Below are 26,649 nucleotides of genomic sequence, written 5' to 3'. Positions count from 1 at the left end.
ACCATTGGTCCGCTTGTGTCCTGGTGCAATACTATTGGTCCAGTAGTGTTCTTACACCCTCCCGTTGGTTCACTAGTGTTCTGGTTTGACACTATTGGCTCACTAGTGTTCTGTTTTGGTCAGGAACACATAAGACCAGGAAAATGGACCTTCGGCATGCTGCTACTGAGCAGAGGTCCACAAGCTTCCATGCAACAACAAACAAACAAACAAACAACAATGACAACAACAACAAACGGAAAGATAAACAACGGCGTTGGTTGTAAGAAGTAAACACGGAAGCATATACAGTATACCTCATTTTAACCTGCTAGAGCCCTCAGGAGGTTAGTCTGATATACAACAGATCTTAAAAAGGTAAAATCCCCCCAACCCCAACACACATGCGTGCGCACACACTCTCTCTCTCGCTCTCTCGCTCTCTCTCTCTTGCTCACACACACACACCTCACCTATGTACAGTGTGTACTCGACCACACGCACAGGCGCACTTGCATGCAAACAAATGATCAATCCTCATAATTAGAAGTGTACAAGGAATACTTTCGTCATTTTTGAAAAATATGACTTAACCCCATGAGCTCTGTGTAAACATAGCATACGATAGAATAGATAAAGGTCTTTCTTTCCTCCTCCCTTCCTTCTTTCCCTGCTTGCTTCCTTCCTTCCTTCCTTTCTCTGTCGTTCCTTAATGTTCTCATCTCTTGCCTTGTCACAGCAGTAGCTTAGTAAATACTGGGACTCTTTGGTTCTCTGTCTGTAACAGTCTGTCTGTTTATCTGACTGTGTGACTGACTGACTCTCTCTCCCTCCTTCTATCTTCCTCAGATGTTCGGGTATGATACAATATCTGGAACAGCAGTCAAGGGAAGAGTAGCGGATCTCAGATTCACACCTCCTGTTCCTCTGCAGATCAGAGCAGCAGAGCCAGATGGATTGATTGTCCTTGATTTATTTACATCACAGTCAGTCACAGTGGGGTCCGTAAGGGGAAGAAAACACTCCTCTCCTCCTCCTCCTCCTCCTCGTCCACCTCCTCATCCACCTCCTCTTCCTCCTCCCCTCCTCTTTCCTCCTCTGTCTTCCCTCCTTCTGCTCCTCCTCTGGCTCCTTCTCTCTCCTCCTACCCCTCAAAAGCCTGATGTGTGGGCATGTCTGCCTGAGATCTGTGTCTGTGTGTGTGTCTGTGCATGTGCGTGTGTGTGTGTGCTTGCGTGTGTGTGTTTGAGTGTGTGTATAAGGGGTTTGGGTGAGGGGGGCTAGGAGGAGTCGTTGTTGCTCGGGGTCTTCCCTCCGCCGTTCAGTAGAGCCGAAGCGCTGCGACTCTTGGTTGGCGTCCCGCTGCCTGACCGCGAGAACTCCGTCAGGTCATGGAGGGAGGGCTCCCTGTACATGGCCACTACACACACACACACACACACACACATTCACAAAATGAATATTGAAGTCACTTTAACATAATGTTCACAGTGGAATCTGGTTTACATACATTTCATTAGAGTTTGCGTTTATAGCCCAACCTGTTATCCTTATCGACTGATAAGTTTATGGAAGGCCAAATTCCATCTAAATATATAACAAAATCAATGTATTACAAATTCAGTTTATTGTAATTGGTTCCATTTTTAGCTCCGCGTAACCACCCCAAATACCCCACCACACCTCCTTCCTGAAGCTCAAATATAAAGAGGGCAATCAAGTTAAATCTGGTTTTAGGACAGTTCTTGGCTTACCATTAAAGGGAAATTCTACCAAAATTTACTAAACAAAAGTGGTAAACTGTTAAAGGGGGTTCATCCTCCACAATATCTGTGCTTTCTAGTAACAAAAGGACACAATTTTGCTTAGGCTTTCCAAAGTTTTTTGTTACATGAATCATGAGCTCAACATTTTGACAAATGCCATCCACTGGCATCATACAACTTCACTGACTTACAAAAAACATACATGTCTATTTTGAAAACTTGAAAATATTGCATATGGGGACATGAGATTATCGTGTTTTTTTTCTATATAGGGATAGGGGCCCAATATCAGGGGTACATGCAAAAGGATTGCATTTGAGCACTGAAAAGCCAGAGGCACTGCACTGCTATAATCACCATGGTATATTAAACATGAGTCATTATGCTGAGGCCATTAATTCAGCTAATGACTGGTCAACACGCATGTCTTAGCACACATCTTAACACAAACTCTGTATCTTGAAGACTTTAAGGAGTTAAAATTTTACAGAAAATCAGTTTTGCTCCTTAATATGCAAATGCATGCAGGAAGGTGCTCCAAAAATATCATCAGATCATCCACTCCGCAGAGGAAACATGTAGTGTATGTATTGTACTGTTCCCTTTTTATGACCAACATCTTACTGTATTTTTCATTTCTCCTCTCACCATTACTGCTACCTGGAACAGTGTTAACACTGATTTCGATTAGGGTGATGTGATGTTCGTAAAGATGTTAATTGTACCTCCTTTCAGTACGTACAGTATTGGCACATGCTGTATTAGCTAGCCTACATATTGTGCCAGCATCATCTGATCCAAACAGCAAGATTCAAGAAAAAATGGACATCACCCATATTTCTGTCCAGAAAAATCCACAAGAGTTCTCATTTTAAAAAATAATAATAATTAAAAATGCATGCACCCAATAGCCTTCCCCCCAAAACCAGCATCAGGACAGACAAAATGCATGCCCAGCCATTGTGCTCATACTGCTGGTGCATCGAGTACGAAGGTGGCTAAAATGTTTCAGTCTGCTCCCACCTGCCAACTATTTGCAGACTAAGTGGGCCAGTGAAGGTAGTGGAAATTGGAGAAATATGGCCTTATAGATCCTATAGATCCACTACTGAGATTATCATTGCATTGCAGCAGCTGCTCCACCCTCAACCACAAATCTCTACAGAGAGCAATAAAAAAAAAACAGCAGAGTGTATCACAGGGAGTGAACCTCCAGCTATGTGGGACTTGTACTCCACTTAGGGTTCTACAGAAGGCCTAAAAAATCATCAGAGGAACCCAAACCCACCCCAGTCACAGGCTGTTCTTCCCACTCCAGTCTGGTAATCAGCACTAACACAACTCTGAGTTGTGTTAGTATGTAAAACTCAGAGTTGATTCAGGGTGCTTTCACTCATGTGGCTCATTTGCTTTGTCCTGAATCAGAATCAGGGGCTAAAATAATCCAATTGTTGCGTTTGTCCCTTGGTTCTTTTTATGTCCAGACGGTCCAAAGTTGTTAACAAATGCCATGCCCAAGCAAACTGTTCTCTCATTGGTCAGAGATCGGCGCCTCGGGGCTCTTTGTTTTCCCACAGAGAGATTTGTAATGACATCAACATACTTCAGTTCAGTTCTGACCTTTGGAGATCATCAGCTTGTGCATGTACAAGTGTGTGTGTGTGTGTGTTTGGTCGTAACACATTCTCCTAAAAATGACTCCCCACACAACTGAACTGCATGCTGCATTCTCAACTGGATTAAAGCGTGAGACATATTTTGTTGTGGGTTATGTTTGCTTCTGACATCATAAATACATTTCTAATCAACATATCTTTGTCTCATACAACTAAACTGCATTCTTAATTACGTTTAGAGGGAAACAGTGAGTTGTTTCGGTCGGCTGAGTTGATCGCATTCTCCCTGCAAATGAACCGCTCCAGGGTTCGATTGGAAGCAAGCCACCAACCCGTTCTTGGTGATCCCTCTTGTTTTGTCCCGCATCCAAGTGCGATTGCTGTGTTCACACATGCCCAAATGTACCAATCTTTGAAGGTAAATGCTCCTGGTTTCAAAACAACTGCTCCAAACAAGCCAAGTGTGAAAGCATCCTTTGCAAATAGTCACCAGGTGCACAGCCAGCGCCAACAGCTGCATGCAGAAGAAACCAGCACTGTGGAGCAGAGCGCTGGTGTCGTCTGTGTAACCAAATATCAAATTCTGTGATTACTCCACGCTTTTTGCTAGTTGAGTCCACATGGTCCTCACGCTCTGCTATTTTGTATAGTGCATCTTTATACTGACTTTAATTTTCTTCATTTTAACCGACACTTTGGCTGTCATATTTTATATTCTCTTGTATTTTTCTACTTTTATCTTTGTATATTTTATGTAGGCTCTTTTTTCCAATGTTAGATTATATTTACTTGTCATAATTATTTTATATTGACAGTTACTCTAACAAATTCAACCTGAATAGCTTGAATATCTGACTTCACACCTTCATTTTGCACTTTCAAAGATATAAATGTTAGGGCTGGGCGATATCCACAAGATCAAATATCACGATGCTTTTGACTAAATACATCAAAATCAATATTGTGACAATACTGTAAGGATGATTTTTTTGTGCTCTCTTAAGATATTTACACACAAGACATTTTTGATAATAAACAATCAGTAATGTAGCTATGATGGCCAAGCAGGTAGAGCTAGAATGGTCTGGTAAGTTCAGGAAACAGCATCATTTAATTGTTATGTAGCTTTTAAAACCAGGAAAAGACAATACTTGTGCCATATCACAATACTGCAATATCCAAAATCCCAAACTAGTCTCACTGCACAATACTGATACAGTATCAATATATTTCCCAGCCCTGGTGTGTACGTTATTATACTACTGCATTATTCAAATAAGCCAGCAAAATGTGCATTGCATCGTCCATTACTAGAAGCCACTGCAGTTCATGCTGCTGTAAGCCTTACCTTTTAGGGGTTTAGGGATGAAGTGGGCAGCAGCCTTGTTCTTTTTGACGTGGTTCCCCTTCATGACCCCGCCCTCCTTATTGAGTCCCAGGTACCAGGCCCGGCCTGATGCCTGCTGCCGGTACAGCATGGAGGAGTAGGTGACGTAGTAGTTCTCAAATACCGACTCCTTGAACTTACACTCCGGGGTGAAATGTTCCTAGATGGGTAGGTGTGACAGAAGGTGGCACAGTGATTGGGAAGGAGGTGGGAGGAGAGAGGGGGAGTTAGGCACCAGTTTGCTCAGGAAAGTCTATTAAAAAACATTCAATCATTCCTCCATCTAGCCTTCATCCATCAGTCGGCCCGCTGCTTGAATCATTAACTCAACCAGGCTGTAGTCTCAGAGAACAAACTGCACCAACTTAGGACAGCTGACATTTGCATTTCCTTATTCCTGTGTCTCCATGGTAACCAGCTACTCCCTAGAATACCAACCAGCCCACTGAGAGAAAGATGGTGCCCAGGTTGCCGGGGGAAACGGAAAGATACAGAGAGAATACTCCTGCTCTCTTTCATCCGATATTCCTGTACACATTTTAAAACGCATAGGATTAGAGCACGTGTGAAATCACCAGCCTGATTCTGCGTTGCAGGGATTTGTGCTCAAGTGCCACGACAATAGGGATCTATTGTTTGTGTGTGAGTATTTGTTTGTGTGTGCGTCTGTGTGTGTGTATGTGTGTGTGTGTGTTGTGCATTTAATATCAGGTGAGAAGATTGAACAAGTGATACTGTATCAGTTCTTTGACAGAAGCCAACACCATCAGCATAATAACACAGACCATCCTCTGCTGGATTCAAAGGGCCAGATACTGTCTGGTATATGTCAGCACAGAGTTGACACAGACATTTACTACAGCCTAAAGGTTGTGGGTTCAATACCCAACATAAACAAGATGAGGCATTCCAGTTCTGAACTGGCAACTGGAAGTTATATTTACAGCATTTACCTTGCTTCTGAAGTGCCCTTGAGCAAGGCAGTTCAAAAGATAATACATTTAAAGGGGGGTATAAGTGTATATCTCCTGTGGAAGAGTTCAAAGCCGAATTTCAACAGCCTTAAGGAAAAGGTTAATAAAGTAATCCTCCTGTCGAAGACTGACTGCAGCGAGATGAACAAAACAAGGCCAGAGGACAATCTGAAAGCAACCCTGCAAAATCCGCAGTACAAATAGGCATGGAGGCTCAGGCACTGGATCATAACACCTGGTAGCAGCTGACTCATAAGGCAAACTGCATTTAGAGGATCAATGTGATGAAAGGATGGCGATGAAAGAGCTCTCACACCCAAAGCCGCTGCCCCATCCCTCAGTTACATGTGTCACGCCTCAGGCTTGGGATACGGCTCGCAGATCAGCTTGTGCAATCATGTAAAACCATAACTCAAAGACTCGTGAGACATCTGTGTATCTGATGGATAGATTGTAATGATAACGGTGTGTGTGTGTGTATGTGTGTGTGTGTGTGTGTGCTGACCTACCGAGGTGTAGAGAAAGCCCTCGTTGTTCATGGCCAGGTAGAGTTTGGTTTGGACACCCTGGATGGCCACCACACGAAGCCCCACTGGGATGAGGTTGAACACAGCTACGCACGTACACCACCACCCACACACACAGAGACACACACACAGAGATACAGACACGCACACACACATATGCAGCAAAAAACATGAGCACCCACACGGCGAACACAGGGGGAAACAAAGAGAAAAAAGCATCATCAATATCAATGTAGCGTTGGGAGGATGACACCTCCATTTTGCCACTGAAAAGCTATTTTACGAGGTCGGTCAGGCGCTAAGGGCACTAGAATAAAGTGATAATTTACTCGTTGGTGTTAAACACAGTGAAAGCTCAGAGGGCAAAATTAGGCTTTTCAAAAGGCAAGGAGTAAAGGTTAGGGACTGGTAAACATTTGGTGGTGTAGGTTTTAGCAATCAGTGTTTGGAAAATGTTGAGGGTCGGGGACTGCAGCCTCCACTATCATTAATCTAAATGAAAAGAAAGAGTCGTGCTATTGAGCAGCAATGTAGCAAAGAAGACATTTGCAAGTAGACTGATGCTGCAAAGTGCGGTAACAACTGCTCTTTGTGAATTTTAAACACAGCAAGATCCATAAGCATAAGTATTTGTACAGCAACACGCTGTTTGTGCTCCACACCCTTAATACTTTGCATAAGTGATGCATTGGCTCTAAGATTAAAGCACAGACTGTCAGCTTTAATTTAAGGGTATTTCCAAGCATACAGTTAACAGTTAAAACAGTTACAAGAACTACAGGCATTTATATATGTCGTACACACTTCCATTTCAGAGTGCCAACAATATGTGGACAAACTAAAATTAGATCCATAAAGTAGACACTGCTAGAGAGTAGTTACTATTTATATCACCAGACTTTTAGTGTCTGATTGTCAGGGTGTTTTTCTCAGGCATTTCACATTTCAGCAGGGAGAACCAACCATTAAAGTTATTCATGTCTCCATGAGCTCTGTAGCAGGAGCATAATTATTCCAGGCAGTTTGATGAGTCAGACTCTTATTTAATTATACTCATTTAGCCAACCATGTTCTCTATAATGACTATGGTTATAACTATGGAGACATGGATTACATGGATTACATATTCAAACCCAATCACAGTCAACTGATTTCATGTGGGTAGGCATTTATAGGTTTCCACTATGTAATCATTTAATTGTAGTGTACTTTGTTGTTTGTCCTATCTTTGTTTTGTTATACAATACCCGATGCTGTGAAAAGTAGCAGCGATTAATGCATGACTGTGGCATTGCCATCTGTAAGTGGGGGGAATGGTCATTCTGCAGCACAACCACTCCGTATCAACCACTTAATGTGAGTGTGTGTATGCGTGCACGTGTTTTATCACTTTCTCCCTTAAACCCACTATATGTCTTTTTTCATTAAACGATTTGAACAGATCCATATTGCAATGTTTAGTTTATGGTATTGTATCGAAGAAAAACACCTAAGTAAGGTGCAATATTGCATCTTCCCGCCTGATGTGGAAGAAAACACTTATATCTTAGTTGCCTGATACAAGAAAGGATTTATACATTGTAGAGGTACAGGACTAAAATTCTAACATTTAAAGAGATTTCCTTAATCTTGACTTACTGGTTTATACTGGTTACTCTAGTCTGAACGACGGGGTTACATAGGGATGTTTAGATTAGATAACGTTATTGTCGCCAAAAGTGGAAAATTATCTTTGGCTCATTTGGCAGTTTGTTTAAAAAAAAAAAAAAAAAAAAAAAAAAAAACATCAAAAATATCAGTTTATACATCTGAAACATAAAATTACTAAGAATAAGGCATCTCCTAGATACAAAACCTTGAGGACATCAATACATGTCAATTTCATTTGGAATGGAGCAAAATTAGTTCTTTTATCAAATTACGAAGCTGTATATAAACTTAGTAAGTATGTCCAAATGTATAGGTAGCTGTCTGCATTATCTTAAAGTTGTGAAAGGTTTGCTTACAGTATATTTATACTGGAAGTGAATATTGAAGTCGACCTGCACTATGAGCTGTAATTGGATAAGTAGTGACTTAATTTCAAAAAGCGTATTTTCCATCTCCAAGCCCCTTTCTACATGGATGTGTGTTTATATTCCCATAGTTAATACAATTGCACAGTCCCAGTTTTTGCAATATGGTGCTTCCTGCTGAAAGTGTTGTAACTTGGCTTAATGTGAACAGTGCAGCATTGGACTTTGGTTGTTTGTTGTTGCTGTTGTTGTTTATTTGTTGTTTGTTTTCTCACTCTGAAATTCATCCTCTGAGCTTTTGATGCAATGACCAGGTGTAACAGTTACACATAATCTTTACATGTATATAAATCTGTAAAAATGTTTGATTACATTTGCAATTATTGTTAAAATTGGAGTAAAATAAGTCTGTCCTTCAATGCACAGTGAATTAATTTTAATTGAGCCGTTTTTAGCAAATAGCCGTTAAACTCTTTAAGAACATGAGTGGATATAGCTAAAATGCAGATGGTCAGTTAAATGTAAGATTGTATCCTCAAAGATAGCATAGGCTTGCACTTACCATAGGTGCTGTCTTCATCCTTGGTTCCATCAATGGTGCCATCAGGCTGCATCTGCAGCTGGAAGCCCTGGCGACTGGAGAGCCTGGTGACAATGCCCTTTAACTGGGGCTCTAAGAAGAGAGGAGAGGAAAGGAGTGGAGAGGAGAGGAGACATTAACTGCTTTCATACCTTATTACTATCATGTGATCATAAGAATCAAACCCAGTAATCTGCAGGAAGCCGGAAGCAGCAGAGGAGGAGAAGCTGTTTATGTTCCCAACCCCTCAGGCCTTTAGGGTCCAAAACCAATCACAGATCCCTGCGTGCACATTACTCTAAAAATCAAAGAGAAATTGATCGATGTAGGTCAATAGTGGTAAGAATAGCTGCCACTTAAATTTTTTTTAGACCTGTTTGTTCTCCATCAATTTCTTATAAATAGATCTACATGCTGTTAAAGCACTCCCTGTGGGACAAGATAAAGTTATTTACATCTGATGGTTTGTGGTGTCATGCAACAGGATTATTTTCCAAGCCAGAAGACTACATCCAGACGCTGAAGAATGATGAGGTGGTGAAGGGCCACCTTTGTAGCTGAGAGAAAATGGTGATGGTGGTGGTGCTGGTGGAGATGATGATGATGATGGTAGTGGTGGTGATGGTGAAGATGGTGGTGCAGATGACTTTTCTCCCCCCTCAGACCTGGTGGTCGCCTTCTCTTCCGTTTCTTCCTCGATCCAAACAATTTGACACGCGAGAATACGTTCAGTTTGCTCGGTTTCTCGTTTGTGCCTTTGCTGTTGCTCGGGCTGCCGGTGCCGCGGCAAGCGTTCGCCTTCTCCCGCTCCCTCGCCTGCCGTTTCTGCCGGATGAGGGAGCTGGCGATAGCCGCTGCCCGAGACATGATCCCCCGGTGGAACGAAACAAGGCTGTGTCCCGGGGGTGAGGGTTTGGGGAGTGCGGGGGTGTGGGGCGGGGGGTCTACACCACCCACGGCTCAGTTCGCATCACACACCGGCCGCTGCAGTCTCGCAGATGTCCACGAATGTAAAAACCGACCAGAATCCTCCATCGTTGCGCCCTGGCGCTTCATTTAAGTCGTTAAACAAAATCCCTTAATGTGCCAGTGATGAGCTGTTAACGACACCGCCTCACATTTCTAAAAGAGGGGCTCAACAGCAGCCCGTTTCCCAATTAGGAGAGTCTGATCGTCCCGGGAGAGGGAGATAGGTGGTGCGTAATGGTCCGATCCGGTCCGGGTCCGATCGGTGGATCAACAGCTTAGTTGGGGCGAGCGGGACCGGGGCTTGTTGTTGATCACTGCAGCTGCTGCCTCTTCTTCTGCTGCTGCTCCTGCTGCTGCTGTTGCCACTCTGCACCGCTCCACCGGAGATGCTCTCCTCGATGCTGTCCGTGAGAGAAATGCAGCAAGCGGGGTGTTTGTCAATGAAACAGCTCGGGGCTGGTTCAGTGGGAAAGGGATCATGATGCAGCCGTGCCGTTCATAAAACTGCTGCAGCCCTGCCCGCCCCGAGGAAGAAGAACGGGGAGAGCAAGGATAGAGGGGAGGTGGAGGTGGAAGAGGAGAAGAAAGGGGGGTGGGGGGGCAAGAGCATCTCTTTTCTCCTCATAGGGCACCTGTAGCCCCGAACCCCACGTGGCATGATATTTACATGTTATGCTGAATACTGATGCTTAGTGGGCACAGAGAGAGGGAGAGAGAGAGAGAGAAACAGAGATAGAGGGAGAGAGAGCGTGAGAGAGAGAGAGACACACACAGAGAGAGAGAGAGAGAGAGAGAGAAACAGAGAGAGAGAGACAGAGAGAGAGAGAGAGAGAGAGAGAGAAAGAGAGATTAAATGGGGTGCAAGCACAGGAATAAGAGAAAACCAGAAAGACAGGTGGATAAATGAGAAAAGGAACAATGGAGGGGGAGGAGGAGAGAAAATGACATATTGAGTGTAAGAGAGAGGGGGAGAGAGAGCTTATTAAAAAGGAGGAGGCGTGAGGAAAATACATAAAGATAAATAAAAAAGAGAGAAATATGGATGATTGAATGTGAGAATAATGGGAAAGAGGCAAAACACAGTGAGAGACATATTGAATGTGAGAAAAAGAGGGAGGAGGTGCAAGAGAGAGAGAGGGGCAGAGAGAGATTGGGTGTGAGAACAATAAACAAAGAGGAATAAGATAAAGAGGGACAGAGAGACAGGTGAGTGAATGAGAAAGGCAATGATGGAAAAGGGATGTAAGAGAGAGACATATTAAGTGTGTGAGAGAGAGGGAGAGCAAGGGAGAGAGGAGGGGCTCTCATCTTATTTTGGTGCAGAGGTTCACCACTGCTGAAGAGCTGCAGCATGCAAGGAGGAGGAGAGAGGGGAGACAGCTCTCTGTCTAGATGAGCTCTATACAGTACTATCTCTAGATGTTGCCTATATATGAACTGGTGCCAGAGCTGAGGCACACAGAGCCTCTAGTGATGTGAACACTTCATGCATGTTGGCCTGTGCCTTCTGCCTCCCAGTCCCAAGGGAGAACAGATGCACAGCTGGCAGGGCAAGATACAGCTGCAGCGGCGCATGGCAACTGCAAGTCCAACCAGCATATACCAGGACGCAGCGGTGAAGGAAGCAACATCTGACTGGCACATGCACCTGAGGTCGACCTGCAGCACCTGGCACAGCACAGCAGGCAGCGGCAGAGCATGCTGCTGCTCCCACATGACAGCATTGGTTGGAGCAGGTAGGCAGTAAAATCGATGACTGGAGAGGAGGAGGAGGATGTGGTGAGCAGTAAATTACAAGGCTGAAGAGGAGTCCTGTGTAACTTGGTTTGCCCTCAGCAAACACAGAGAGCTGTGTAGTCCAACATAAGAATGAGCCAGTGGGAGAAAGAGGAGGTGACGGACTGTTTTCAGCCCCGGCACCGACGAGTCCAAAAGCAATACCTGGTCACTGTGTAGTTGTAAGTGGAACCTGCAACTTGGCCACAAGTGAAAGAGCTGAAGTTGCATCTGTACAGCAAGGCCTTCTTGCAAGGTAAGACGCTTACAGGTTGATTAACTGGTAATAATAGTCAAAAAGAGATGGTTATGGCTGCTTTATAACAGAAATGATGTTGATCTTCACATAATTTTTACTTTAATATGATTAATCATGATACATGCATTTACTTTGCTCAGAGGGAAACATATCAAGCATGAGACAAAGACAGAACCAGCAAACAGACAAACCAGCAAAATAATTTTTGGAAGAAAAAAATACGACTGAGCTATTCTATTCTATTCTATTCTATTCAAGTCAAGTCAAATGGAGTTGGCTTTTACTCACTGGGTCAGATTAAGACATGGAAAAAGTCTATTCTAATCTATTCTGTTCTGTCCTATTCCATTCTGCTCCATTCTATTTTATAGTCCAGTCTGGTTCAGTCATGTTTATTTAAATAGCCCTCATTCACATCTGAGACTACCCAAATAGGTAAAACAATAGCCTAAATGAAGCATGAAAAACGAAAAAAAAGAAAAGAAAAGAAACACTGTCCATCAACAACTGAGGAAAAAGAAAAAAAAACCTATCCTATTCTTTTCTATTCTATTCTATTCCATAGTGTTTGGGCTTCCCATTGCATCGCTTCCATGTCTTTAAGTTTGATGTGAAAAGAGAACAGACTTTTGCCAAAACATGAGCAGGCCTATTTGATCTGACTTACAGTATGAAAAATTACATTCCTGAGGTTTGCCTGGGGGTAGATGGCGCCCCCAGCCGCGCTTAGGGACTTGGAGAGGAGAATAAAAGATAATTGAGTGGAGTAACATAGATATATATCTACAGCAATTACGATGCAGTAAATACAACAGCAAATAAAACAGTGTCCTGATATGCTTCTCTCAGAGTATCCTCGACTCCGCACAAGAGCAAGAGAGTCCCAGCAGCAGAGAACTGTGTGAGTGGAAGTGGGCAAATCACAAGAGGGTTAAACACTTTTCAACAAGCCACTGAGGCTTTTAGTTGGTGCAGGCATCCCGTCAAAAGCATTAGTGCTGGGACACTGCGCTAAAGTGTCTCGTTTCCTCTTTTTTTTGCGCGTGTTGACTCATCTACAGTGGAGACTGATATGGATTTCATACTTCAGAGATGAAGCCAACTCACAAGAGGAGACTTAGCTTTTGATTCTGGGTCTCAAAGGCCGTTAGTGTTAAATAATGTTAAACTGATACAGCTCAACAGTGTCATCTACCAAAAAAGAAAAAAAATGCTGTCAACTATTCAGATACGCTTTTGACTGTTTGCATTTTGCAATACTTGAAGAGTTTGTTTGCAAAGACAGATACATCCAATTGTATTAGTTTCCATATGTTTTCTTCTCATATAATATCAAACAAAAAGTACTAGGAGGCTAACACAGGTGATACTGACTTTTGATTTTGAATTCAGAAAGTATGTTGGGGCAGGCTATATGAAGCACTGCATACAACAGGAACGGCATTTATCTTTATTTAATTTCTATTTATTTATCTTTATTGATTTGTTTGTTTGTAGTTGTTGATTTAAATTCACTTTTTAAAAATTCATTTCTGTGTTCACTGGGCAGATTTTCTATGCAAATCTATACATGAAAGTCTGAGGACATGAGTTTGATTACAACCCAGGAAAGATCAGGATCCCAATTCCTGAAATGCTTATGGGGCAATTTCTTTGAAGGCTCCGCTGGATGCAGCACAAAACCATTCCTATGCTGCAAGGCACTTGCACTAGAAACTTATCTGGACTGACATAAGCAGCAAGTTACAGCTGAGAAGTTGTCTATTAAAACTATTTTGTGCCGACTGTGTGGGCTTCTTTTCCCCCTGCCGAGGCAGTTCCTACGAAGGGCGCGTCCTGTGCCCGTTTCAGCACCGCGGACAGCACCCCAAGGGTTTGGATTGTTGACACTGTGAAACGGCAAACTTTATATTCATACAAAAAGATAGCATTATATTTTTCGAGGTTCATGGCATGGAAAGTTAAACATCTAAATATTATAGTGCTGGAAACTAAATGCAGGCCTGTGCACCACAAAAAACATCCCAATAATCCAATAATATCCCATTAGAAACTCTGAAACGAGCGTCTTTGGTGCTACCTGAGTGAGTACAGTCCTGTCACCGGCTACTGAGCATCAATGATTTGACAGCCCAGCTGGTAAAACTGTTGCGTAGGCTATTTTCTCTCTGATTAAATATTTAACTAAGGATCTAAAAAAGTTACACCACACATGCACCATGCATGGGCGAATGACTCAAGTATGATTAGAAATAATAATGGCAATCATAAAAGTCACGTAGACTGAACTAATTACAGTTGCAAGCTCATCATCCCCGGTCCTACCTGAGGCTGATCGGCGGAGAGGGAAACTCATGTTGCGCTCGCTGAGCTCCAGAGCCTTTTGCTCATGGTTTTCTCACTTCCCGTTGTGTGATGCTCAGTGAAAAGAAGGAATTATCGAAGTTCAAACCGAGACAATTCTCTAAGGCACTGGATCCATTAAGGCTGTGCACGTGGCGTTGGCGGGAGATCATTACAGAACATTAGAGGCCATTAAGCCGTTAGAACCGGTCATTAATGATTCATCTCGAGGCCCCGCTGATCTGGCACAATCCGCCGTCACTGACAGGGAGCGAGGAGCCTATTCCCACATCCAGGGATCTGGTGAGGAGGCCAGGAGCCTGTGAGTGATCTGCTGAAGCTGATCCTGCTCTAAGTGTGAGGAGGCCACGCAACTGCTATCACCTAATCCCCCCTTCATCCCTATAGATCAGAGATCAGTAGCAGGGGCAGACGACATTTGTATTACTGTATTACTTTCCTTTTTTTTTTTTTTTCTTGTATCACTTTCCGTCGACTATATTCATACCCTAAACACAAATTCTAGCCCTAAAATAGCCCTACTCTTAACAATTTAACTAATTTCTAATCTTAATCTTGAAGCCAAGGCTTTACCTTAAACTAACTTTAACCTTAACTATCATCCTAATTCTAATCCTAATCCTAATCTTAACCCTTAAACCAAGAACTAACTGTAACTAGGCTCTTGAAAAAGAAAAGTGAGGACCGACAAAGTATTTTCATACTCTTTCTGCCCTTGTGAGGACCACAAACACACACACAGACCTAATGGCTTTGCAGCATTTCTCTCTGTGGGTCTGTGGGCTATCCTCAAAGCACATCATCACATTATAAAAGTAACCAGTCTGAGAGCAAGCCTGAGCCGCCAGTCCAGGATTACACACAGACGGTAGACAGCAACCCATAATTGTATATTATCAGCCCATTACACTATTGTGCTGTTACAGTACTTCCTGTGAAGTAGCCTTACTATACAACAGCAGCCGTGTACGAGGACTATACAAAAGATATTGCTGTTTGCCAGAGCGTTGCCGCAAATAGTAAAGTAGTCAATTAAAAATGTTGTAAATTGTAGTGCAGGATGTGGCTGATGAAGAGAATGCATTCTCAGCAAATGGATAAGGTGAAGAAGAAATGCATCAAAGTTTTGTGAGGAAAAACTTCTAAGAAAATGATGTGGTGGTCAACGTGATTTTCTAAATCTCACAGGGAAATCACAGAAGAAATCTCCAGACAGACAAATTTGCTGTAATTTTGTCCATTGCATCTGTGCTGTGGCCTCCTGTGATCAGAAAATCTATTTTTTAGACCAGACAGAGGAATTGAATGGGTCACAATATCCCCATCTTTGGCTTCTTTCTTTATGTCTTTCTTTGTTCAGTTGACTCATTAGAATTAAATAGCTGCCACATTGCAGTTTCCTTGGTAATGGTGTTGCTGAGACATGATTGCATGGCATATATGCGTGGAAAAATCAGAAGTCATGGATACCAAAAAAGAAAAGATGGCATGAAAAGCAATGCTCTTTGACTGTACCGACAGTTCTGCTCGAAATAGCATCGTAGCCATGGCCTGAAATAGCCAACCAGGAGAAAAGAAACTGTACATTTTGGCAAAGGTTCTCAACTCTGTGATTCTACCATCCTGGGCAGGTAGCCAGCTTGCATCGATCATTTTAGTCTATTCTGAAAACCTCTGTGGCAGTTACGAGTGTCTGGTGATAATATGTAGCCACCAGCCACGACAGCCACTTTTTCATCTCCGCCAAGTAGCAGCCTGGAAGAGATCATGTGTTCGGCCCTGTGTGTCTGGCCGTGGCTAATCTCACAAACTACTGGAACAAAACACTATAAAAAGTGTAAGAGCGAAGGTTAAAATAGGTTACAACATCAGTGCCTCAGGTAACTTTGGTCTGGTGGGAATGCACTGAAGCAAAAAGCATACAGATAATTTTACGCAATTAGAAGAAAAGTTTACAAAACAGACATACCAATTACAATTTGGACAAAAATATTTGACATACGTCATACTAGATGGGACAAGAATCTCACAGAGACCTTGCATGCAGAATTCTGTAGATCCATGTTAAATATCCAAAGAAAAACATCAACCACTCAACCACGACATGCAGAGCAGAATTAGCATTATTATTATTATTATTATTAACATTTAATTAATTGCACCGTACATACTGGATTTTGTTGTGTATTACTGTCTACTTGTTGCTTTTGTTTCGGTAGTATTGTATTGGTTGTCTCTCTTTTAGTGTCATTGTCTGCCGGTTTCTGTTTCCCACATGGATATATTGTATTCTTACTCTAAATTTTATGTTTCCTGTGTTTCTGTTTTTATGTATTGTGACCCTTGGGTCCTTTTTTGTATATTTTAATGGCTCTTTAACATCATGCCAAAGGACTGCGGTTGTAAACTAGCCTCTGGCTAACACTGGCACATTTACAGGAATGTTAATCAATGTGCACTGTTCTCTCTAAATAAATAAACATTAAAAGAAAGAAAGAAAGAAAGAAAGAAAGAAAGAAAGAAAGAACTGCAAAATTTTAGTTACACCTCAAATCATCCCAAGACACAATGTAATTTCAGCAACTACAAACCCAAGAGCTAAACACACCCATAGTCTCTTCAGCTGGTCCTAAGACTTACTGACCAAATAACACCCAATACTGTTCAACCTCAGACCAGCACTGCTTCCCAACAGCTGATCACAGTAAACCAAATTATTAAACTAACACAAGATGTCTGTCTGGAACACTGGACGAATCAAACCAAAACTCACAACAAACCTAATTACTATTTGGCCCTAAACCATGAATATAAATTGGCAGAGCATCTCGTTCCTGACAGAGATACAGAGCAGAGACAGATCCTGACCACATACAGACTGAGTGACCACAGTCTGGCCACAGACAAAGGATGACACCAGAAGTCCTGGCTACCGACAGAGAAAAGAGTCTGTGGTCAGTGCACGACAGTCTGTCACGACAAACTGAGGGACGCATAATTAAAACAACATCACTGACTGTGACAAATAATTATTAACATAACCTATTATACATATGAATAGAGAAGTAAATACTCTATTAACACACACACACACACACACACACTCTCTCTCTCTCTCTCTCTCTCTCTCTCTCTCTCTCTCTCTCTCTCACAAACACACACACATCCACACGGACACTCACACACACACTCACTCACTCACACAATATGGGTAATATGTTGAAATGTAATTGGAGGGTCCGTTTTGGGCCAAGAAAAGGACAAACTATAACCAATCATCTTCCCCTAAACATTAGCCCCTCATCAGCACACACACACACACACACACACACACACACACACACACACACACACACACACACACACAAAGATACATCGAAACACACATTTGGATGGTTTTGCTTGCTGACAGACTGTATCTTAGCTAATGCTGAGTTATTGTTAATCTTGAGTTTGTGTACTATCAAAATATTCGATCAATCTGTATTAATTTGTACTGCATCATACTCTACAAATGATGCTTTGGCAAAATTGATTTAGAAAATTGCATGCCAATAAATCCGTTGAATTGAATTGACCTGAGAGACTTTTAGAGGTAATTTTGAATTTTCTATTTTGATTGAAGCTCTTTGCTCTGTCTAAAGCCATATGACTTCTGACAAAGAGCCACAAATCCAGACCACACTAAAATGTGTGTAATGAACAGAAACAGATACATAAAGAACAACAAAAGCCAAGCACATAGGGTAGCCTGTTGTCCAGAAAAGGGGAAATACACCTGGTGGAGATCTATGCACTCTCCTAGTTTTTTTTTTTTTTTTTTTTTTTTTTTTTAATTTAATGCCCAGATTAAAATGTAGGTTATGATGTGTGCTCTTTAAATATGGATGATGTGTCAGACCAGCTGCTACTGCAAATAAAATTCAGCCCCAGAGGTCATCTGCTCTCAGCACATTTGTTGGCTTCATTACAGCCTCCTTGGGAGGGATTCATGTTGTTCCCTCCTGGCTCACCGCTCTTCTTCCCTTGCAGCAAATCATAATATTGGCCACTGGGTGGCGCCACATTACCAGATTACAGAAAAACTCAGGCAGTCAGAGTGACGTCTTTGCCTAACCTGTGTAAATGGTCTTTGTTTAAATTAATGGCATGTGCTTGTGTCCATTAGAGTTAGTGTATTTAAATGGGTGAATGGGCCATATTAGACCCAGGAAGACCATTGGGTATCTCTGAGGAGGAAGTTCATTGTTGTCAGGTTGCCAGATGCTCAGTGTGAAGGCTTTCACATCAGCAGCAACATTGAAACTGGACGAGCATTACATGTGGCTGTGCATCAGCCTAGTAGCATATTAATCTCATTGTCTCTTCACTCTGATGCCTCTCAACCTTTTCAACCTCAGAGCCAGTGGTGCTCACTTCACCCTAATCCTATAACCCTTTTGCTTTGTGGCCAGTGTCTTCCTTGTAGCCAGTGTTGACCTGTGGCAGGCGCTTTCAGCCTAGCAGCAAGCATGTTCAACACTCTGCCTGTTCCCCTCACATCCCATTTGCCTTGCAGTCTGCTGTCCTTGATATCTAAATACAGACTCCACTCTTCTTAATGGTCCAGCTGGCTTTCTGCACTGCATAGCCCTTCATCACAGCAATTTAGAGTTAGCTTAAAGACATGACTGATGTTAACGGTGATCATTGGAGTTGTATTGGACATCCAGCAGTGTATTATTGGCTGCAAAGTCCTGCACTAGGCTGGAGTCCAGCCCAAAGGATGCATCACGTACAAACAGCTGCTGCTGACATGGATATAGAGCACAGGATTGTGTTCTATAATTGCAATCCTAGTAATGATATAAATGCTACTACCTATCATACTACCACTACAGCTTCTAATGTCAGGATTAGCATTAGCATTAGTAGAATGATTAGCATCATTATATTAATTTTTCCAACAAGAATCACAAGAAAATGAAGAAAAAAATAACAGTGATGGTAAAACAAACAAACAAAACGCTATGAGTAGCAATGATGCAAACAAAGAATAATAAGTGGCATTTGAGTTGCCTAATGTCCTGTCTTAATCACTATAATTTACTTATGCTAATTAAGTCACTGCTTAAGTTAATTAATGCATTAATTAGCAAATATTTCTACCTCAGCTTGCCTTCACCTAACACATCAGCAGTATTAATATGCACTCTGTATCTTTAGCCATTAAGGAGTTCAAACATTTTCAAGAAAACTGTCTTTCTGTTCATCTGTAAAGTTATACAACAAGGAGCTCCAAAGTCTAGTGAGATCATCTCTGTCTAGGGAAGCTGCAGTGTAAGTGTTCAGTTTCTGTCAGCACTGTTCTTGAGTTACTGTGTTCACAAGATTGTGTCCAGACACATAAGTGTGTCTATGACAACATAATGTCCTGCATACCATGTACTGTGGTGGCAGGTCATAAAAATGTTCAAAACTGGGTCTTGGTTATGTGTGACCTTATGTTCAGCGGAGGGCTGGCTGCACAGTCAAAAGGCTATCATGGCAAAACCTCAGTCACATCTCTATTTTTATCTGGACTCTAAAACATCTAGGAGTGCCAGTTTATGACAGGGTAGATCTACGTTTTGATCTAGAGGGCAGGACGGAGCGCGGACAGGAGCGTCACCAGCGGCCAGAACCCTGGTACAACACATTCATCATGAAAATCCCCAATACACTGGTCATTTTTTCTCTTCCATACATTTGTCAGATCCCCTGTTCTTTATTAACTTGGTGTCCTGTGATGGCACCCATCCACTCGCCTGTCTTTTTGGACTATGATTCACAGTATTATGTACAGTGTAATCTCACCCTATGTTTCACAGCCAGAGGCAGTAAAACATAGAAATGGATCTGTCAGCCAGAGACATTCTGTTCTCTTAGTTATTATTAGGGGTCACAAGATGGATGGCAGGTGGGGGAAATACGGGGTGTCAATACCTGAAATATTGGAAAACTATCTCTCAGATTTTGCTCTGTAATTGAGATGCGCTATTGTGATTCAAGTATTTACTGTACTTTGACTCACTCTAACAATTATAGTATTATGTAATGATTATGTAAATCATAATGATGGCACTCTCAAAACCTAAACAAAAAAACATTCAAAAACACAATGGTACACTTTCTGAAGTCTATACTAAACATAAAAGCATGTCATTAATTCAATTTCACCAGTGCATTATTGGCACTACATAAATATGCCAGTACTGCTATATGTGTGAGAAGTCAGTGCTGAATCACCAATATATTGCGCAGGCTCTAGTTATTTAATTATTTCAGTGCTGACCTGTTGCTGTTTCAAGATCAGGGTTAATTAACAACAGTGTCTTTTATCTATGATGAATCCTGCCCTTCTGCTTATTTAATCCATCATGAACAAGCAAACACATGCAGGGGAGTAAACACATACTCGTACATGCCCATAAACACATACACACAAACACACACACACACACACACAGATATAAGCCTGATATAAGCCTCCCTGTTTCTTCTCTGCCTAACCTCATAAGAACAAGATGTTAATGGCCTCCTGTCCCTCCCCAACTTAATCCTGGAAACTATACAGAGCAGCACAAGGTCACATTTAACCCCGCAGGTTTATCCACCACAGAGACACAGAGATAGAGACAGCGAGATAGTGTCATCGCTGAAGATTTTGAAACCAAAGATGTAGCCCTGAGCTTTGTCTAGTGGCAGCTGCGGCAAACTTTGGGGATGTCTCGTGTCTCTCTGTGTTATGCTGATGAGCACGTTCATGGCGGCCAACCTGCCGATACACTGTAACTGCACTGCATTTCCAAGTAGCACATTTAGCCTTGATATTTGCTCAGTCACAGAATCAAACACCTGAAGCCGATAAAATATTCAACCTTTTTTGTCCTCTTGTGGGCCGAGATAACTTCTGAGCACCACAATCAATAGCACAATCAATTCAGCTCAAACTGTAGTTGTAACCGGTTGTAAAAGAAAAAGTGAATTAAGATTTCACACTGATGATCATAACCACCAGTGTAAACAAAAATATGAATTTATTATTCCTTCTTATAAAAGAAGGGATCATATTACATCCCTTAAATCAATTTATTGTTATGTAATAAAATAAGCCTGTACTTAAATTGTATGATGCCTTCTGTGAATTTAGGGCATGAATATTTATGTCAGATTAAACCCACCTAAACTGCATTTAGGTGGGTTTAATATTCCATTAAATCCCTGGTTGTATTATTTAACATACAGGCCTATTCATGTCTGTGGTTCTTATTTCTATTTTTTTTTTTTTTTTTTTTTTTTTTTTTTTTTTTAAATTATGTATTCAGAGTTGATATGGGACAACTGTCTTAATCTCACAGCACTTTAACGAAAATCCCTACAGGCAGCATCTAATCCCTCCTTCCTCATATCATATTATGAATGAGCCTGGGTCTCTAATGTATGCATGGTCACAGCTTGCGGGCAACTCCCTTTTTTGTCTCCATGGCAATGTAGTTTCCCAGTTTCCATTGCGGTGTATCACGCGTCGATTTTATTGCTGTCCAGAGGCGGAAAAATGAATGTGTGTGTGCACACTGGAATAAAATCTGAGAGCCAGAAAAGCCATTAGTAGGCAACAACAACCCAACAATATCACAAGATCGACATATGTGAGGTGCTTATTCCAGGACAGATAGTGAGATAAACACACACACAAACGCACGCACGCACACACACGCACACACACGCACACACACACACACACACACACACACACACACCATGCAGGCTTTACACTCTGCTCTCCTCCCATCTCTTACTGATACAGCCCGCAAGCTGCAAGACCCACATGAAGGGAGGAAATGATTTCATGTTAACACAGGTGTAACAACAAAGGTGTCTAGAGGCATATTCCAATTCAGAGCAAGCCACTTGTAGGCCTACAACTTTTGAGCTTTTTTGTGAAATTTGAACACATATTCCACTGCCCATGTGTGTTTTTGTGCCGTGGGGACAATGGGAATAAGTGGCCAAAGCATGCTGATGTCAGCATCATGACGCTGTAGCCACATATCGCCAAATATCACTTTTTTATTATTTTTTCCGCATAATTAATCTCTAAATAAACTACATGTAATATTGCAAAGACACGTCTACATCTGCCCCACTGGATCATCAGCCTATCACTCACCTTTGGCGGCATGGTCTTTATCCTCCTTGGGTTTGGCCGTTTTTCCGCTCATGGAGCACTACTGGCGCTGGTTGTTGAGTATCAAACTTAGGTAAGATGCAGCAAAGAATATGATTTTACTTTTTCATTATCTTCGTTCTTTCCCACCCGCTGTGGAAGCAGTCCAACTCCCGCTCTCTTTCTCTCTCTGTCTCTCCCCCTCTCCGTCTCTCTCTCTCTCTCTCTCTCTCTCTCTCTCTGAGCAGCCGGACTCAGTCTGAGCTCCCAGCGCTTCTGGAGGAAACTACCCAGTAAGGAGGGCTCCCAAACGTGCAAGCGCAAAATCTGCACATGCACACGCACAGACACACACACACACACACACACGTGCACAGACTCAGACACAGAGAGAAAGAGGGACCAGAAATGCGCAAACGCAAGGAAATTAAAATTAACCAAACATTAACCGCCCATACGAAAAACAACTACTGTTCAACTAGAGAGGTGTAACTGCACGGTACGACAGGAGATTAAAGCCTGGGATTACCATATTCACAAGGATGTTCTGAGCTGATACATGCATGTGCTGCTGCTAACTCAGCAGTTAACACCATGCAAATGTGTCAGTCTATTGATCAATCAATCAATATGAAAAAAAAAAAAAAAAAAAAAATCCAATCCAGGCAGAGTGAATTCACATTTTCTAAATTTTACCAAAGCAGTGACAACAGTCTGTGCAGGAAATTACCAGACCCAGAGTACAGCATACTGTACCAAATCTACTTCTGTGGGGTAAAATGTCTCATAGTCCACATCCCTGATATTGTTTAAGTGACCCTTATGTGATATGTTTGTGAAAAGTAATTTTAAGCAAGCATGCTTTTTTTAGTGCATTGGTGTCAGTTGTGAGAAAGAAAACAAGACTACTTTGTTTGACTGTGGATGATTGGTGCATGGTATTTATCATTTTATTTTATTTTATTTTACTTTACTTTATATTAATATCCAATCAAAGTCTGCGTTCACTCATTTCATCGTTTTAATCTTATTTGGCCTATTTACATCTGCTCTTTATTCTTCTCTGTGTTGTATTTTTCAAATTTTCTGTTTAGAAATGTTAAGCTCATCTGAGCTCTGATAATTCTATTTTGCCTCTCTTCTCTTCTCTTCTCTTCTCTTCTCTTCTCTTCTCTTCTCTTCTCTTCTCTTCCCTTCTCCCTCCAGCATCATTTGGTTCAAGTCCATTTGACAAGACTATCCTAAAGGCTTCTGTTTAGTGTGACAGTCTTGGGTCAGAGATAAATTTAGTTTGTTCTATTAACCCACATCAAGCAGCAATATAGTACATGAGGAGGTGGTGTGGTGATAGTAGCCCCAGTTTTGTTTGTTTCTGCCCCAGACAGGGCCAAGAATACATTGCAAGAGACCTATTTCATACAGACTTTCCGTGATCTGAGAATGAGTTCAAACTTTTAAGAGATGATTACTGTAAATTCATAGATTTCACTATTAATTACATAAAAATCAGAACTTCAGTAAATGGAATGTCAGATAAACAATTATCAAATAGGAAGACATTGAGAGCCTTAAAATGCCTGATACACTGATGCAGTCCGAAAACACCCAGCCACTATACAGTTACTGCAGTGTACAAAGTGCCTCGGCTTATTTTCCATGCAACTGAACAGTGAACGTAGGATGTGTGTATAGTGTATATATGTGTGTAGTTTTGCACTGTCTATTTGCACTTAATGAGAGTTTCTGTTGTCTTTGTAAACTTAGTATGTCTCCAATATGCCTCTGCACCAACCAAGACTTAAATAAGTAACATACAGTATTTTTTGCATTGTAAGTGATTTTGCATGTTTAGTGTAATAGCAATACAAAATGTATATACTTGATGTTTATGCTAATCTTTTCCCAAAGTGTACAGTCATGTTTTAGAACTTCAATATCATGTTCATTGCCTTTAATCCAGACACTGGTTTCTATTGGTTCCACTAAAACTTCCAACTTTCTTCTCACCAGTACAGTGCTCTATTCCATCACCCTAATAAAGTCATCCACATCAGTTTTCCAAAAAGCAGCAGCACTGTTGTGTGGTGATGACTTGAAAATCAGAAGAATGAAACAGTCTGCCCGCCGGAAAATAGTCTCTTGGAAAATGTTTACTTTACACATTGAATGATCAGCTCTGTGGTTTATGAATGGCAACATGTTTATTAGCCACTGAAGCAGAACATTGTAAAGTGAGTGATTCAACCGAAAATTCAAATTCGAAAAGCAAGGTTCAAATGAAAAGCCAAGTTTGATTATATGTTGTGAAATCTTTAGTACGCCTGCATGGTTTGGAAAATGACTTGTTGCAGTATAAAATGTGGGTAAATTGTAGTGGTAAACATTCAGAATCACCTCTAAGGTGATTCATTTTCTAATGTGATGTACAGAAAGTGATGTTGTGCATAAAAGTAAAATTGGAGAACAGACTTATTAATGGAATTCTGACATTTCTTCAGAGATGATCCTAATTGTTTGGTAAAAAAAAAAAAAAAAAAAAAAAAAAAGAGAAAGAGGCCATAGAAATCAATGCACCATTGGTTTATTTTAGTTTCACTGCAAAGCCAACCAACTGAGAAGGTAATTTTTTTCCAAAATGAAACACTACTTTCTGTGGAAAAGAAAAAAAATCCACACTTTCTAGAAAAAACAAAAACAAAAAACAACTGGGACTGACTGCTTCGTCATTAACGAGGGAATAGGTTTGAATAGGTTCTTTTACATATTAAATTGGACTGAATTGGAAGAGAAATTACGCTTTGCCTTTGCGTGCATTTTCAGGCTGTTTTCAAATGTGATTCTGCAATTCCCGATCAGAATAGCATCCGTTTAGCTGTCCCCAAAAGACAAGTTTGTCTAACTCTTGTATAACAGGTCTGTGACGTCAGCTCTTAGTAGCTTTTTGAATCCAGCTACTAAATGAGCCAACAGACCAAAGCACAGCTGGCCCTCTGCCAGAGCCTTCCCTGGAGGATTACTGTTCTGGGACCAGCTGCTCTATTAGAACAAAAAGTGCCACATATGACTGCTCTTGCTCCCATGAGCAAAACCCACTTTGATAAAAATGCTCTCAGAAAAGCAGAAATCCTGCGAACTGACAGGGTCCTCGTGTGCAGCTTACATGAACTTGTATGTTGTTTGTATGAGATCTTTTAATGTGGTCAATCTTTTTTGGTTTATCCTACTTGAAGTACCAGATGTGTGACGTTAATCATGTCAGGACAATTCAGAAACTGTGTCAGTCATTTGAAGTATATTTTATTATACTGACTCTTGTTATTGGCTTAACGTCCTGCTGCTCATTGTATTATTCTATTGGCACCTCAACTAGAACAAAATATAAACAGCAAATATTCAAATATTACTTTATCCAACACTTGGACTTACACTGTCGCTGGAATTAATGGAGCACTTTCAGGTGTCCATGTTATACGGTGACGTCATCAGTCTGAAAAGCAGAAAAGAGCTGCTGTGGTGTGAGCTGGTGTGAGGTCAGCTGTCCACCACCTGTGGTTGTTGGGGGAGCAGAAATGGTGGGGACACCGATTTCACAAGTCATATGCTGAGGCAAAAACAGCTATAACCGCTGTATGTGTCACGGTACACATGTTCCTTTGATTTTTTTATGCTGTCTCTATGCAGCTTTTTTTCGTTGTTCCCTCTCACTCCCTCTGTTCCTGGTTTGCCTCTGTTTCCCTTTGAGTGCCTTCCCAGGGCCTGTAGTCCTGGGCTGTGGCTGAATAGTCTTTTTTTGTTTAGGAAGGCTCCTAACTTAGTGAAATGACCCAGAAGTATCTAAGTGGCAGCAATGATAACAGCTGGTTGAATTCTCAAAATGCTAAGGAAAGGTGCCTCAGCTGCTTCCTGTCCTATCTCCTTTAGCAAAGGATACACTGGAGCATCCTTTACAAAAGGACAGGAGATAATGCCATCCCACAGTAACTGCTTGCACCAGCAACATTTAAAGTGAGGCACCATTCGGCCATTAACATTTCAAGGTGTTTCCTGCGGTTCCTGTGGTTCTTAAGCTATCATATTCATAGGCTGGTAATTATCATGATCAGAGTGCTGTCTGTCTTTCAAGAATACAGATATGAGACATTTTTTGATATTTTTAATTCAACATGTTTCAGACTTAAGAGTTGATATGTACAGTTGTAGATTTGTAAACCTAACATGTTACACCTGTCTAACGATTATTTCCGTACGA

General features: G+C 41.5%; 1 protein-coding gene across 4 annotated transcripts; it reads right to left on the bottom strand.

Moving 5' to 3' along the window:
• Window positions 1-1,232: 1,232 nt before the first annotated feature.
• fgf13b (fibroblast growth factor 13b) lies at window positions 1,233-22,565 on the bottom strand. Of its 4 annotated transcripts, none has more exons than XM_030068741.1 (5): window positions 22,404-22,565; window positions 8,827-8,937; window positions 6,232-6,335; window positions 4,710-4,908; window positions 1,233-1,399 (listed from the first exon to the last, which is right to left on the bottom strand). In XM_030068741.1, the coding sequence occupies exons 1-5, from the start codon at window positions 22,453-22,455 to the stop codon at window positions 1,260-1,262; spliced, it is 606 nt and encodes a 201-aa protein (XP_029924601.1). In that variant the 5' UTR covers window positions 22,456-22,565; the 3' UTR covers window positions 1,233-1,259. The 4 variants fall into 4 exon arrangements, with proteins under 4 accessions (XP_029924601.1, XP_029924602.1, XP_029924600.1 ...); XM_030068742.1 differs by lacking the exon at window positions 22,404-22,565 and adding an exon at window positions 14,174-14,204; XM_030068740.1 differs by lacking the exon at window positions 22,404-22,565 and adding an exon at window positions 9,510-9,711.
• Window positions 22,566-26,649: the final 4,084 nt, after the last annotated feature.

This window comes from Myripristis murdjan, chromosome 14 (assembly GCF_902150065.1).
Source record: "Myripristis murdjan chromosome 14, fMyrMur1.1, whole genome shotgun sequence".
Lineage (NCBI taxonomy): Eukaryota > Metazoa > Chordata > Actinopteri > Holocentriformes > Holocentridae > Myripristis > Myripristis murdjan.
This window is presented reverse-complemented; position numbering and strand designations above follow the sequence as displayed.

Coding starts and splice junctions, on each gene's coding strand:
- fgf13b (XM_030068740.1), bottom strand. CDS start 9,711: ATGTCTCGGGCAGCGGCTATCGCCAGCTCCCTCATCCGGCAGAAACGG. Junction 4,909..6,231: donor AGGGCTTTCTCTACACCTCG/GTAGGTCAGCAC, acceptor CTACCCATCTAG/GAACATTTCACCCCGGAGTG. Junction 1,400..4,709: donor CATCCCTAAACCCCTAAAAG/GTAAGGCTTACA, acceptor GTGTGTGTGTAG/TGGCCATGTACAGGGAGCCC.